The 16,766-nt window shown below is 38.2% G+C and overlaps 2 protein-coding genes across 2 annotated transcripts; both read left to right on the top strand.

Moving 5' to 3' along the window:
• The first annotated feature begins 3,279 nt into the window (after positions 1-3,279).
• Positions 3,280-6,664, top strand: LOC103715423 (large ribosomal subunit protein eL37x-like). The gene is made up of 4 exons (XM_008803033.5): positions 3,280-3,412; positions 3,489-3,624; positions 5,803-5,904; positions 6,235-6,664. The coding sequence occupies exons 1-4, from the start codon at positions 3,410-3,412 to the stop codon at positions 6,282-6,284; spliced, it is 291 nt and encodes a 96-aa protein (XP_008801255.1). The 5' UTR covers positions 3,280-3,409; the 3' UTR covers positions 6,285-6,664.
• Positions 6,665-13,938: 7,274 nt separating this feature from the next.
• On the top strand, positions 13,939-15,894 carry LOC103715424 (noroxomaritidine synthase 2-like). Its single transcript, XM_008803034.6, has one exon. It carries the CDS (start codon positions 14,054-14,056, stop codon positions 15,638-15,640), a length of 1,587 nt encoding a protein of 528 aa, XP_008801256.2. The 5' UTR covers positions 13,939-14,053; the 3' UTR covers positions 15,641-15,894.
• Positions 15,895-16,766: the final 872 nt, after the last annotated feature.

Raw genomic sequence — 16,766 nt, 5'->3', positions numbered from 1 at the left:
TTTTTGTCATCATTGACATTTTTGATAGGGGAATCTTCGAAGCTTGGAGATCATTTGAATAAATTAAAGATAGGCCTCTCAAATATGAATAAAGATGGGTCTCTCAAATATGTAGAAAGTGCATTGCCTCACAATAGTCTCTACTCATGAAAGTCAAATAATTCTCCGTCCAAGTGTATCTAAAACAATTTCATTTTTTGGAGTGCTTTAGTTAAGTTTCTATATTATATATATATTTCTATATTATAATAGATCTTAGATATAGCAAAGTATAATATATTTAATATAATCCCTTAGTAACATATTTTGATAATATTTATTTACAACAATATTTTGATATTATAATATACAATAATTAATAATATAATAGATCAATTTCGTATAAATTACAATATTTATATACTATAATATACTATAATCTATTAATATTTGATAATGAATATTATATTATATTATTTATCCTATATCAATCATCTTTAAAATAATTAGGTAAAAGTTGGTCCATATAATTTAAAAATAAATATATAAAATATTGTACTAATAGTAATACATAATTACTATTGATTGGATATGGTAAAAATTGTAGTTATATTATGATATCCAATCATTTATTTATTATTGTAGCTGTATATTATATAAATCTTCCTTAAAAATTTTGAGACACTTGAAATTCTACATGCCTGTAATTATTTGCTGTAGAACTCAACTTTATATTAGATGCCTCATCTAATATAAACATAATATTACTGAAGGATTACTAGAGCACAAATTATAATCTTGAAACCATAAAATAGAGTTAATAAGGCAAACCGGGCAAAAAGAAAATAATCATGTACCAAATCAAACAACAATATAATATAGTAGCAAAAAATAAATATGAAATCAAAGGAAAAACTAAAGGCAGACTAATTTGGGTGATGATTTGTAAATTTAAAAATGAAGCATTTCATAAATCAAGCAACGTATCTCAATAAAAGTAATATTCCACTTTAATCTTCAACAAAGAGGGGAGAAAAAATAGAAATAACAGCCTAAAAATAAGAATAATTCATATACATATGGTTTGAAATAAGAAATTTTTAATTTTAGTTAAGCAAAATTAGGGGGGACAAATATTTGTTTAGCAAAAATTTTGTATAGTTAATATAAATTATAATAAATACCTAGAAAATATTTGATGATGGAAATCCAAAAGGAAAATACTCTGAAAGTATTATTATATCTCTTATTTACATCTGATTTTCCTCCTGTGTTCTCATAACCTCAAACATATAAACTAATTTTATTAGAACTAATCTAATCAAAAATTTTCTTTGAAAACATATAAAGTAAATCTAAAACAATTCTATTTTTTGACATGCTTTAACTAAATAAATAAAGAGTAAGTATATCTTAGAACAAGGGTATAATATGCTACAAAATCAGTTGAAAAAAGAAGGAAAAAAAAATCATACTCCGTGTATTGCATGGGTTATAAGCTAGTATATATAATAATGTATCGATATCTTGCAAGAATTATATATATTCATGGCCATGGAAGTGGGCTGATTTATAAGAGGCATTATTGGTTGGACCTAGGCATGCAAATGGGTCGGGTAGGATTGAGTCATGAATGACCCCGACCTGACCTAGTTCCTTATTCAGATTCTAATATTGGATCTAGACCCAACCCAATAAAAGATTGGATCGGGTCGGATTGTATTGGATCCATAGTTAAAATTTTTAATCCAACAAGTCATTTGAGTCGGGTCAGATTTATATATAACTCGATCCCAACCAAAAAATTTTAGATCTAGATCAGGCTCGAGTTGGTTCCAAACCTCACATATGAAGTTTTAAAGTAAAAAAAGTTAATTTTGGATAAAAAAATTCTAGCTTCATCACAAAATATGATATCTCTTTAAGAAGCAAGTTATGACACATTTAGGTTACATTTGGCATTATTGTCACTTTTTAAAAAAATAAAAATTATAAAAATTATTTATTATTTTTTTTAGATTTTTGATAATAGAAAATATGTTTAGTTCGCTCTTTATGTTTTACAACGAGGGGCATCGATGTGATCAGCGATGAGGGAAAGGGAGGGGGGATAGGGTTGGCGACATAGTCAGGGATAAGAAAGAGCTCAATGTCAGGTGGAGAGGTAGTCAAGGGAGAAGTAGAAGAAAATAAAGTGGGGATGGAGCTGTGGACGCATCCGGAGATGAGAGGATAGCTCAGCATCAGGCAGGGAGATAGTCAGTGAGGCCCAAGAAGCTGATATGGTTGGGCGGGGGCGATGGAGTTAAGGGCAAGATGAGATGGAAGAAGAGGAGTTAGAAAGAGAAAGGTGAAAATCTACTTTTAGAAAAACCAAAAGTGAATTTTTTTTAATTTCATGTTTTCCACAAATAAAGAAAGTTATTTTTAAAAAATAAAAATAGAAATAGGATAACCAAACATGTTTTTTTGCATTGAATTCCGTATTTTTACTTAAAAAAAAGAAATGAAAAAAAAACAGTACCAAGCAGGCTCTTTGGGATGATATTTTTTTGCCAACAAGGCTTAAAAATAATTAAAAAAAAGTTCCAAAAGTTGAGCATGGACTTAACTAGAGCATGGATAAAATGCCAAGTCAATCACAATATCAATCTATAATTTAAAAGTCAAACTTTTCATTCAAGAATATCATTCATCTATCCAATTTGCCACAACATCCTCTATACCATATAAATAAAATCAGAGCAAAAAGTTTGGATTAGTAGGATTGATGACACTATTTATTTTAAACCAATCAACTGATGATGGATACCACAATTATATAGGACTAATGTCTAATCGAAACTTCGGAGAAGTAGACTGTAAACGGCAAACCGGCTTAACACCACCCCCTCTCGCCTCGAGTTAATGGATATATCATGTTCGAGTTAGATCGGGTAATAGATGAGAAGACCTAAATTATACCTAACAATAGGGTTGGGTCATAACTCAATAAATCAAGATTTGATCCAAAATATGAAGCGGGTCTAAATTTGGAGCCTTACCCGGGCCCATGGATCCTTAAATTAGATTGAATCAGATAGGTCGAGTCACGAATCAACATGACCCATTTAGAGTCTTAGTTGGATCATATGTAACCGATAATTTTTCTGATTTATAATAACCATTGATGAACCATGTTTCCTCCATGTACCGGCTACTTAATGGCCAGGTGAGAATTTGCGTGTCCGTTGATCTCCAATCTCGGCCATTGGATTTGACAAAGCATTCCTGTAATTCACCAGAAGGTGAAGGGCAAGAGAATCGGGTGAGGGGCTATAAGCTGTGGTGCTCGAGTTGCTTCCTAGGGTTTTGGCGAGACTGCGCTCGTCTCTCGTCCCGCCGTCAAGCCAACCTCAGAAGGGGCGACCGGGGAGAACACCGTTCCAGAATGGTAACGCTCTCTCGGTCCTTCGCTAACCCTAGTTTTGAACGTTGGCTTATCTTTTCTTTATCTGGTTTGATGGCAGGGGAAGGGCACGGGGAGCTTTGGGAAGAGGAGGAACAAGACCCACACGCTTTGCATCAGGTGCGGCCGCAGGAGCTTTCACCTCCAGAAGAGCCGTTGCGCCTCCTGTGGATACCCCGCGGCTCGAATCCGCAAGTGTAAGTGCTCTCGCCGATCCGATCTTGATCGCTTGTTTTTTCGATGTCTTGTTTTTTTTAATTTTCCAGTTAAAATAGATTTTTTTAACAGAAACTCATTCAAGGAGATGGAACCGAGGCTTTCTGTTTGCTGGAAAATAAATGAAATATTAACACGTAATTCTTTTTTTGTAGTGTTACTTTTTGGATAAATTTCTGTAAATCGATAATCGTTGTTTGGAACATTGATGTGTTTTGCCTGTTTGCGTTTACTTGGTTTTTTATAAATATTTTTGGTATCGTTATAAAAATCGACTGCAGTTTCTCTATAATGTGTCCTGATTTAATAAAACGAATACGTTATTAGAAGAACTGGTATAGGTGCGCGTATCGCTTTAGATGTTCATTGATTTTCGATAAGTGGTTATATCATTTGAAATGAGAACTTTTTATTACAATTGTTTTTAATTTTCTTTTATTCCATGTAATATTCCTTTCTAAGAAAAGAGATAATTTGAGGAAGCAGTTCATCATTTATTGATGATCCGTTTTGGTGCAGTATATGTTGACCACTAAAGTGGTAATTCGTACTACAAATTATGCAAAAAATGGTGCAACAAACTACTCTGTCAAATGAGTAATGATCAAGATTAAGTTGGAAGTTAACATCTTAGTTGAGTCTTGGAATGCTTCTGAAGGATGCTGCTGCTGGGGTTCCTGGGATTGATTGGGGATATCCTTTGCAGTACCAAATGGAGAGAAGGGGGGTAAGGAAGATGGAAGGGTGTAATAGCAGGAATTGGAAAGAGGGGGAGCACTTAGATCTAGATCAGAATGGATGACTAATCCTTGATTAGCGCTGGATTTGCACTCCAAGGCAGGACTAATAGCTGCATCTCAGCTTATGACCATCTTGGATGTAAGTTGGGATACAACAGCACAACATAAATTTGCACCTAAATTGATGTAGTCATGGCTCAAGCAAAGACAATCATATAGCATTAATTGCTGAGCTGCAGTATGCCAGTATCTGGAGTTTCAGTAGCCCTGGTAATCAGCAACCAAGAACAAACTTGCACCTCTTTTGCATATGCGTACATGATACATGCATGCTTTTTTTTTCCTGTACATACGTGTATATGTATGCATATATATGTATTTATGTGTGTGAGATTGACTATGAAATTTTTTTCAATGGTTTAAAAAATGTATATCAAGGTATTGATTCCACATTATAACAATAACAGCTGAATGTTTAACTCCTCAACTGTCATTTAGTTAGAATTTATTAATAAAATTAAGGATTCATTGATATTTAACTAGAAACCTTAAACTCTAGCTTTTGAAGTTAAACTTTGTTTATAATTAAATATTTCACCTTTTCCCCATCATATGGACTGAAGTTCGTGGCAGAAGTCTCCGTGGATTTGCTTGTGTCTTTTTTGTCATTTAATGTGGTTTTTGCTTCTCCTGATAAACATGGACCGAGGTGAAATTTATTGTTGTTTTTTCTTAAAAAACATGTAAAAATGAATCAGCAAGGGGTTAGGTGAAATAAGTTAACTGCTAACATGTTCGTGAATTTTATGAACCATTTTTAATTGCCCAAGATTGGTTGAATATCTCAGCCTTAAACTGCTAAATATCAAAGTCTTAGCCAAGTACAATCGTCATGATATATCTGCTTATAGTATTTGGCTTCAGTTTTTCTCCTTGTTTTTCATTTGTTAGATTGTTGTATTATAAGATATATAGAAATTTCAATATTGAGTAGCTAATTATAAAAGTTCTGAATGTCAGCCTTTTTTTGTATTTTTTAAGGGAGCAAGCAACATCTTAATTTTATGCAGCTACTCGTATATTTTTGTCTCATGATATATTATAGTCTACCTTTGGTCCATTATATGATGACTGATCCTTTGGCCCAAGCACATTACTCCCAGCAATTTTGCGGCAGTTTGCTCATGCATACTTCTAATTTTCATTTTTTCCATGATTTTCATAAGTTTGTCAATACAAGGTTTTCTTATATAATTTTCATGCTAAATGCATGTGTGACATGTTTTCATCAAGTGAAGTGTAGTTGCTTCATGTTATGTTCTTCCTCAACCTCATTGATAGGACAACCTGCCACCTAACTTACTATGAAGTGGTTTTAATCGGTGACAAACATTACATACATCTGTTATCATGGAACAGATAATTGGAGCGTGAAGGCCATAAGGAGAAAGACAACAGGCACAGGAAGGATGAGGTATCTTCGTCATCTGCCTCGAAGGTTCAAGAGCAATTTCAGAGAAGGTATTACTCCTTTATGGATGCAGCAAAAGCTACAATCAGATCATAGGGTTGTTTTTGAGCAGCATATATGTTGGTCCATTTAGCCTTGGCAGATTTGGCTGGATAACAAAGGGCCAGTGGTTTATTTATCTTTTATATTTATCTGTGAATTTCTTTTGCCTGCTTGCTGCTTCATGGCATTGTTCAATTCTTTTGTGATTTTCTCATATAGCGTTGTTTAACGTGATCACTGGCTATGACCGTCCAGTAACATCATTATCAACTGAAGTGTTTTGGTTTCATTTTTTCTTAATCATATTTATATTAATCATCTGGATTGTCCTCTTTCAGGAACTCAAGCAACTCCAAGGAGGCAGGCTGCAGCAGCTGCAGCTCTTTAAGCTGCTTCCATTTGGATCACAGGCACCAAGAAGCTTTTTAAGCCGTTCTGTTTTTACCTTATTTTGTTTGTTTGAATCTGGTTGAGCTATGTTTTAGCAAATTTCTGCTATTGAAAATTGAAGGATATTATTTTTGATCTTTAAGCTGCTTCCATTTGGATCACAGGCACCAAGAAGCTTTTTAAGCCGTTCTGTTTTTACCTTATTTTGTTTGTTTGAATCTGGTTGAGCTATGTTTTAGCAAATTTCTGCTATTGAAAATTGAAGGATATTATTTTTGACATGCTTAATTTTGTTAAAGACAGTTCCGTTACCGGCAGAACCATCCATCTGTTGTCCTTTGCTAACTTTAGAGTCGGTTAATGGAGCTTTTGGGGCAATATCTTCTGCTTGGTCGAGTTTCCATGCACAATTCTTCTATCATTGTGTTTTGGGCTCGCTGCTTGATATTTCTTTTGTTCATCTGTTGGTCGCTGGCGAGGCTTTGGCCCATAACTAATGGGGGATTAAAACATACGTCTGTCCTCATATGGTTCTTTTTTTTGTGTCCTGAGATCTTTGTCGGGCTAAATGTTCAAATTCATTCAAATTTAATTACAAGCACGATGAGTGGTCAGCCTCAATTAGTTTACATGTGTCATAGGCTAGGTTTATGATTGGTCTATGGTCTGTCTTAATGGATCCGTGCTGTGGTGGCTTTTAGTCTATATAAGCTATGGGCTAGATCTGTTTTAATATCATTTGTAACAATTTAGGATCAAGTATTATTTACATAGGTTCACAGCTATAACTAGTAATGGCCTACTTTTTTTGTCCTTGATCTCTTGTTTTAGTACAATAGAAGATTTTAGCGGCTGCCTTGATTGGGCTTGCCACATTTATTTGCTTTTCTTGTTTGTGGACTTCAGTCATTGTCGGTAATGTAGACTACCATCTTTTGCATCTTTTGTGCTTGAAATTAAACTTGTCGAGATGCTTGCGAGTTCTCTCATCCTCCCTGCTAATAGCCTCTGGAAGTTAAACTTGTCGAGATGCTTGCGAATTCACTCATCCTACCCTGCTAATAGCCTCTGGCCAAAAGCTGGATAGGCCTTGAATGTTATTTAAAAAAGTAATCAGTGATGAGACGATTCAATCGTCCTATTTTGTGCAATGAATGCCATAGAAGTGTCCAAATAGACCTGTGATTATGCTTATACAATTTCCTATTAGATAATAAAAGGCTGAGATATGGGCTTCATGCCTATACAATTTCCAGTTAGAGTGATATATAAATATCTGATACACATTGGATCTAATTTTAGCGCTTTAGCAATGAGCAAAGGAGTTAAAAAGACAAAAATGAAATTTGTTATGTATATCTTCATGCATAGCGATTATTGAATCACTTGCTTTGTCCCACTGGCAACCAAGTTAGGCTTATGGGCTTCATCTAGGAATGGTTCTTGCAACTCCGGAGTCCCTTGACTCCTTGAGGTGTTCTCATGGTGGTTGATTGCAGGTGATCAGAAGCATTAATCATTAATTTAGAGAGTGTTGCTTCCCTGCACCACTCCTTTCCGCCGAGAGCACCAGTTCCATGGCAGTTGGTGCGGTATGTCCCATGTTGCAGTGCATCAATAACCACACTTGGGGAATTAAGGGTGTGGTGAAGCTCTTAGAGTTGAGCAGGGAATGGACGACAGAGGTTATATCAGTAGGATTCACCTTTGTTCGCACGAGTCCACTATTGGATTGCAGTGAAGAGTTCAAGGTGCTTTCTGAGCTATGCGTGATGCGATCCAACAGTTGATGTCGCGAAAGATAGACCAAGCATTCAAAAGATACAAGCCGTGAATGGAAGGCCATTCTGAAGCTTTTTTGGACCATATAACATCTGTTGGAGGCAGATGGTGACTACAAGCTGGCAGCTACAGTGTGTTTTGTAGTTCAGTGCTACTCGAGTCAAAAAAAGTGTCCTTGTATTTCTCCCAAAGAGTCAATATAGAGGGCGCATCCCTTAATTATCCAAGAAGATGGAGAATTAGGCGCGTTTGGTTGTTATTTGATCTTTTGATATTAAAGGATAGCTACTATATCTCTGTCCTTTTTCTTTTTTTTAATATAAAAAGGGAGGTAGAAAGAAGCCACCAGGCTTTTATTAAAGATTAGGGGCAAAGATGAGTTACATTGTTACGAGAAAAAGAAGCTAGATGGTTCCAAACTAAATGTCTGATAATCAGTGGAGAAAAGAATCTTATCCAGACCAATAAGCAAGAGTATTTATTGCCCAGAAGTTCCAAGCATTTATTATATCTCTGTCTCGATCTGATAACCAAGTCTTCTTGTGCAAATGGTTGTATTAAAGATTATGGAAATTTTAGAAGTCTGGTGGTGTGGAAATGGATACCTGAGAAGGCATTAAAATTGCTTCAGGGTACGTGGGAAATGGTTTGTCGATGTTAAAGAGGTTCGAGATCAATTCAATTGGGTAGGTGTGGAAGAAAGATCAAGCCGTGAAGGAGTTATCTTTACTACAATTGATTAACAATTAATGACAAGAACCTTCTTAGAACAAGATTGACATATTATTGGCCATTGGTACTGATATTTGATGTAACTGATACCTGTAAGATTAAACAGTCCGGAGCTTGTTAGCATCAAAACTTTATCATAGGAGAACGGCAGCATGACATGATTCATAGCTGTCCAATAAATTGACCATCTAATTCATCACAAAAAGACATAGAGTCCTCAGTGTCGGATCTCTTTAATTAGGCAAAGTTTTTTTTTGTTGTTGTTGTTATTTTATAGGAGTAAGATTAAGATCAACTAGAGGTTACTGCCGAGATATTAGCTCTAGTTCTGGGGCTCGGATTAGAAGGCAAACGAGACATAAATCTCATCAACTTCCGAGCTGCCTTGGTTCCCTAGCAAATCCACTGTCCACAGTTTTGAGTGAGCTAAACTCAAAAATACTCTACAACTCAGCCTAGCATGAACATGATGATGGATTTTAGCATTCAAAAGCTATGCACGTACGGTATTTCCTGCAAAATTCGCCATATTTTTTCACCCCGAACATCACTTGTTTGTGGATTAGATAAATGGTCGATATCTAATCTGAAAGACGCATCAAGAGTAAATTAGAGATCTAATCCAGCATTGGAATGCTGTATGTTCCATCTGAATCATCCTAATACCAAGCAAACGTTGGCAAAGCCCTCTTTTCTTATAGTTGAATGCAAAAAGTTTAGGATTTCAGGAAGACTGATACATACAACTCACACATCTCTTGGTTAGAGCTTGCAAGATGCAAGGGTGGAACCTCTCTGCTTGGGCTAGATAAAAGTCCAAAACCAAACGCATGCTATCTATTACTCAACTACGATGCTTGATCTCAAGCCAATCCCAACCTGACTTGGCCTTGGATCTGATGCAAGGAAGATGGTTAGCATTAATGCAAACAACTAACAATAAAGATCTATTTAGGTGTGTACCAATATGGTCGTGCACCACATTAATCACCTTGTCTTGTTCCTATAGGCCAACCACTGAGATGAGTACATGATGGATAGGGTTCGGAGGAGCAAGACAGGATGATTGGCATGGTGTACAACCATGTGATGTATGCGGTGTAGGTATAATTTTTCTTGTTCTTGATGCAATCCTTCTCTAGCAGACTCAAAAGTGTACTGCTGCTCGCTCTGGATCATGATAAAATCCAATCTAAGCTCAGCTGGATTTCGTTAGGATTATTTTGATAATTTATAGAATTCACTAGCTATTAAAGATGTAGTCAAAACAAAGAAAAGAAATCCGTTGCCCTCCTCCTCACGGAATTTTAATTTTATACCCCGTACCTATTCAAACTTTTATCCAAACTTGTTCGCTTGCGTATCAACTGGCTTCAACTGAGAGCCTCTACATGGTTAGCTTGCATAGAATTTGAGATCCCCAAGAGCAAATAAATGAGACGCCTGACTCTTACTTGCAAGGGCGCACTTCGAGAACAACCAATCTGATAAAAGGTCAATACCCATCCTTTTCATGAATCTTATCTTTATATATGTCACGTATTCAGAAATTTTAATTTTATACCATGTAACTCTTCAAACTTGTATCCAGACCTGTTAATAAAGTACCCATCAATCAGCCTCAACTGAAATCACCTCCAAAACTTGCTATATAAGTTATTGGCGTATAAGAGTATATTTGGTTGGCAGAAGTTGGACTTTAGAATGAAAATAAGAACGAGTGATTTCCAAATCGAGCTATTTGATTGGGGGGAAAGTTTCATTTCCATTTCGATTCCAAAAAAATACGAATGCCCCAATCTCCAAAACTCAATTTCTACTTGTTGAGGGAAAAAATGGACCACCTCACAAGTACAATTAAAGCACCCAAATCCGACAGCAAGCCTGACCTTATGCAGGCCGAGCTCATACAGACCGAGCTCAGAAGGCCGAGCTCATGCAGGCTGAGCTCACGCAGGCCGAGCTCATGCGGACCGAGCTTAGAAGGCCAAGCTCATGCAGGTCGAGCTCACGCAGGCCGAGTTCATATAGACCGAGCTCAGAAGGCCGAGCTCATGCAGACCGAGCTCAGAAGGCCGAGCTCATGCAGGCCGAGCTCACGCAGGCCAAACTCATGTAGACCGAGCTCAGAAGGCCGAGCTCATGCAGACCGAGCTCATGCAGGCCGAGCCCAGAAGACCGAGCTCAGAAGGCCGAACTCATGCAGGCCGAGCTCATGCAGACCGAGCTCAGAAGACCGAGATCATCGTCCACATGCTGTGGCCACGCCCTGCAGCAGTCCCACCGTACCATACTTTGCTTGTCGGCCACGCCACGACACATCAACCAGAGATCATACCATACTACGACTGTTAACAATTAATGCGCATGGTCTCCACGGATCTCCGGCTTACTCAAAATCTTAGGCCATCCACGATAACTCATCGACTCACTCAACTACGTCCGGTCACCCACAACAACTCATTAGCTCCAGTCCCGTCCTCCACATCAACGCATTAATTCAGATGACCGCATTCAATCATGACGATAACTTATTTAATTCGTCCGGTCACATCACAGGTAATCCTATATCCCTCCTATAAAAGGAGAACTTCTTCCTCTTTAAAGGAGGATTCTTCTTCTTGATTCGGACTTTTAGACTCCGATATACAACTCATCTATCTTTCTCCACTAATTCCCCCCTCTAACTTAAGCATCGGAGGGCCGACGCCGGAAGCCCCGGCCATCGGCTTTTTGAAGGTCCCCTAGAGGACGCAGCCCGCCGACGCACCATCCACACCGGAGCTCCTCCTTCTCAGCCGAGTGGTCACCCTCGGGTCCAATTTCCAGCAACACTACTCTTTCTTATTATTGAAATTTTATTTTGATCCTGATTTCAGTCATGAATGAAATACGTGGAGGAACATGATCATTCCAATTTTCATTCCAATCGACTCCAACTCCAACTCCGATTGCAATTGCGAACAAAATGCATGTTAATTTTTTTTTATCAATGATTGCTTTTTCCTTTTTTTTTTCTTTCTTTTTTTGCTAGACGAAAGGAGGGGGGAGGAGAATTAACCCCACCCGCATAACAACCTCCACTGAGCCCCTCTTCCACTAGAGAATATTTGATGCGGGTAGATAATACACTCATACCCTCTCCAAATCGTGGGTTACCTACTTACCTCATGTGTGAGTAAGTCACCTCAGCGCCACCTCAGTGCCAACTGGATCAGAAGTGCTCCCACCAAGTGTGTCCAGGCGAGGGGCATCCGGTCCCCATATTTAATCGACGCCCGTGCGTTTCGAGCCTGGGCCATTCTGGTGGAAATAAAGCCCCGTTCCAACTGTGCTACCACCTTGGTGGCATGATTGCCTTTGGATGCATAATAATTGTGGGTACTTTGTTTCCACTAGATCTTAGCTGGTGAGGCTTGGCTAGTGCGACAGTTTGGCACATGCTGCATGCCTTGTCGCTTTTGGGTGCAATGCTAACCTAGCTTTCAAATTGGACAAAAAGAACAAAGAACGCCGGGCTATGCCCGATTTGTCACAACTCCATTATTGGCGACCGTGGTGGGTAATGATCATCCATATCCTTTTCCGATGAACTAGATTTCCATAGGATCCCTTGCCACAACCAAATATAGTATTAGGTTGACATTATTTAGAACTGAAATAATAAAATATAATGATATTACCTACTTAAATCATTGCAGGGGCTGAAAGGCAGCAGGCACAAATTACAGCAAATTAAAGCCTCTCTAAGCCATGTAAAACCATGGCTATACACATTCTGCATCCTTTATGAATTCATTATGTATCGAAAAAGATAAGACCTAATATAGGATTGAAAACACCAAACAACAAGAAGGGAATGAAGAACACGATAAAAAAAAAAAACAAAAAGAGTCGAACAGGAGAAGAAGGTGGATGGATTAGTTTCACCTCTATAACCATTTTGATTTAGCAATTCTGATCCAATGGTTAACAAAATAGCACGACTGCTATACTTATTTGACATAAATTGCTTTGCCGTCATTGAGATTTATATGTCACAAAAGTCTCAAATAAGCCCCAAATCATAAATTCAAACTAGACTGAAAATAACAGCTCCTGGTATCTAGAGAGTGATTGGGTTTACAAGTAAAAAAGTCGCATTATCTAGCTAGAGATTCCTTTCTTATTAATCAAGTATCTCCCAAAATCAGAACACCATATTCTGCTATTAAAACTGTTTATTGGCGATTCTAAAGTAGAATTATAGATGTAAAACTGTTTATTGGTGATTCTCGTAACATAGTAAATTTTGTATAGTATAAATAGTTTTTTACAATTTACATATAATATATTTATTTATTTTATTGGCCCATCATGTTTATTGTTCTTAAAATGCAATATACGTGCCTCACTGTCAATATATATATATAATTATGGCAACAGGATAAGACCCAACTTATTGATCCTTGCCCCAATAATCATATTGTCGTCCTGTAGCTATCTAGATTGGTTTTTTCTACGGCGCATGACATATGAAATCTCATCTCCGTGAAATCCTGAATGAAACCAACGTTTCAACTCCTAGATTAAAAAAAATATATACATGGAAAACAGCTAGTAAGACTGCATCGGTGGTTGCAACACCAACCACCTCTAAAATACCGTGTAGGCATATATAGTGACATCCAGCCAACCATACAACTCCATAACCGAGATAAAATTAGATGTGGCAATTTATAATCCGATCCACTTTAAGTAATTTTGGATTTAACATAAACAACTTTATACCGTATATTGTCCAATCCATCTAAATTTGTTTATTAAATAAGTCGGATTCAGATTTGAACTTTTTACCCGTTTAATTCATTGTGACCCATATAATAATCAGATCGGATCAGATCAATCCAACCCATTTAATTTATTAAAATTTGTTTAACTTTTTTAAAACCTGCTTAACCTATTTCTAACCTATTTAACCCGACTAGCTTAATCTGTTTAAATCAATTTAATTCATTTAAAATCCATTTAATTTATTTAATAAATAAATTATGTAGGTCGAATCAAGTTAACTGTCTAATAAATATATCGAATTTATATTTAAAATTTTGATCTATTTAATAAATAGATTAAATTTGGGTTGATAAATTTTTATCCAAACCCAAGTTCAATCCGACCCGATTGCCCCCTAGGTAAAGCACGAAGCTTCGCCTATATATAGAGGCTTGCTGTTTCTTTTGATCCCCACTCATAGCAGCTTATCCACAAACAACAATGGCTGCCAGTTTGTTAGGGGCTTCACTACTAGGCGTCTTGCGAGCATACCCTGAGATCCTCATATCCGTTGCTTGCTTCTTCTTCTTCTACTGCTACCGAAAAAAAATGAACGAGGGGACTGGGATCCCAGTGAATTGGCCATTCGTGGGGATGCTCCCGGCCCTTCTTGTCCATCTCCACCAGCTCCATGACTGGGGCACCATGATCCTGAAGGAGACCGGGTGCAACTTCTTCTTCCATGGCCCGTGGTACTCAGGCATGGACATGTTGATTACCTGCGACCCGGCCAACGTGTACCATGTCTTCAGTGCCAACTTCCATAATTACCCGAAGGGCGACGACTTCTCGGAGATCTTCGACGTCCTCGGCGACGGGATCTTCAATTCCGACGCAGAGTCATGGAGAAGGCAAAGGATGAAAGCCCATAGCCTGATCAATGATCGAAGGTTTCGGGCCTTCGTGGCGCAGTCGAGCCGAAGCAAGGTGGAGAAGGGGCTCATCCCTCTTCTGGATCAACTTGCCGAACAAGAAGTTGCAGTGGACTTGCAAGATGTCTTCCTAAGGCTTACCTTCGATACCACCTGCTACTTGGTTTTTGGCGTTGACCCCGGCTGCCTCTCAATCGGATTTCCCACGATTCCGTTTGCCAAAGCTATGGATGATGCCACGGGGGCCTTGCTCGTCCGGCACACGGTGCCGCCGGCGTGGTGGAAGCTGCAAAGATGGCTGAGGGTAGGGGTGGAGAAGAAGATGGCACTGGCATGGGAAGTGATGGACCAATTCATAGCACAAAGAATTGCTGAGAAAAAGGAGGAGAGGAACAGATCGAGAAGCCATGAAGAAGAGGCACCAAGAGATCTGCTATCATCTTATGTTGATGTTTGTGATGATCTTCATCTTGTGGATGCGGAAAATCCAATGGAATTCGATAAGTTTCTTCGAGATACAGCCATGAATTTTATGATTGCAGGGAGGGACACCACCGGTGCCGCCCTCACATGGTTCTTTTGGCTTCTCTCGAAGAATCCGCTTGTGGAGTCGAAGATCCTGGAGGAATTGAAGTCCTTAAGAAAGAAGAGTTCATGCTTCGACAACATGACCCTATTCGATGCCGAGGAGCTCAAAGGGTTGGTCTACTTGCATGCAGCCCTGTGCGAATCCTTGAGGCTATACCCGCCGGTCCCGTTCGAGCACAAGGGTGTGCTGCAATCCGAAGTCCTTCCAAGCGGCGACAAAGCGCAGCCGAGCACGAAGATACTGTTCTCTTTGTATTCCATGGGAAGGATGGAAGGTGTATGGGGAAAAGATTGCTTAGAATTTAAGCCTGAGAGATGGATTTCAGAGAAGGGGAGGTTGAGGCATGAGCCATCTTATAAGTTTACTTCATTCAACTCCGGGCCGAGGACTTGTATCGGGAAGGACATGGCCTTCACTCAGATGAAAGCGGTTGTGGCTGCCATGGTGTATAACTTCCATGTTGATGTGGTTGAAGGCCATGTGGTTCAGCCCAAGATTTCCATCATCCTTCACATGAAGAATGGCCTGATGGTGAGGATTAGGAAGAGAGCTAGTGCCTGTCTGTAGTGTTGAAATCCAAGTTGTTTGCTGTGAAGCTAAACATATAAATTATTAGTATAATTTTAGGAGTCATGTAATAATTTGTATCAATCGGTATTATTTTTTTTTTGTTATTGTGCTTCTGTATCAGTCAATACTATTTTTCTTTATTAGTGTAATCTTATATTAGCTTTTTTTTTTGTATACAGTCTGTATACGAGTTTATATAACTCATGAGATATACCAAATACAATAAAATTTTTTATTTTTTTTTCTATAAATACTTTAACATAAATTAATGCAGCGGGTAACAACGATTTCATGTTATAATTGTTAGGTAAGGATATTGGAGAATTATTAGGCAGACCGTAGACTTGGGCTTTCGCTTTCGATTCCCACACTCCTTCCTCTCTCTCTTCAACTCATCTTGCCTAAATTCCTCTCCCGTCTCAAGCTTCCTCCTCGAAATCCATCGAATGATACGAGAAAACCAAAAGAATACTCAACAAAATAGCATTCGCATTTCCATTCGCATTCTGTAATTACTACAATTCCATTTTCCTTTGTTGATGGACGAGTAAGTTAACCTCGTACAAGGCCCTTCTTTTTTCCTATCCCTCTTCCACATCCGGGGACGACGACAACAACTGGTCTAAGGACTCCGACAGGCGGGGGGCGGCGAAAGGAGAGATGCGGAGCACCACAAGCATCCGTGGGCCCAGGTTCACTGGACCAGCGGACTACGTGCGCCCTCTCTTTCTCTCTCTCTCTGTCCCTGTCCCTGTCTGTGTCTCTGTCTCTCTCACACTCTCGCACGCAGAGTCTCTCTCTCTTTCTCAGAGAGATCTTTACCATGCCACTTCTGCCACCCATCCTATCTTTCCTTAGGGGGGATTTAAATATTATCATATCACTGATTTCACAAGTATACGTCGTTTTGAATTATTAGGTTTCGAGGAGTTAAATATTATCATATCACTGATTTGGTAAATGCATGGGGTTTTGAATTATTGGGTTCGTAGGAACTCTAGAAAGTTGATTAGACCATCTGGATGTGACATCTATAAGATAAGTAATATTTACACTTTGTACTATTTATTTAAGATTAATTATAAAAATTGATGTCATGATTCTAAAATAAAAATATTTATAT

This window comes from Phoenix dactylifera, chromosome 3, assembly GCF_051530095.1.
Source record: "Phoenix dactylifera cultivar Ajwa chromosome 3, Ajwa_hap1_PhDact_Kaust_v1.1, whole genome shotgun sequence".
In the NCBI taxonomy this organism is placed as follows: Eukaryota; Viridiplantae; Streptophyta; class Magnoliopsida; order Arecales; family Arecaceae; genus Phoenix; species Phoenix dactylifera.
This window is presented reverse-complemented; position numbering and strand designations above follow the sequence as displayed.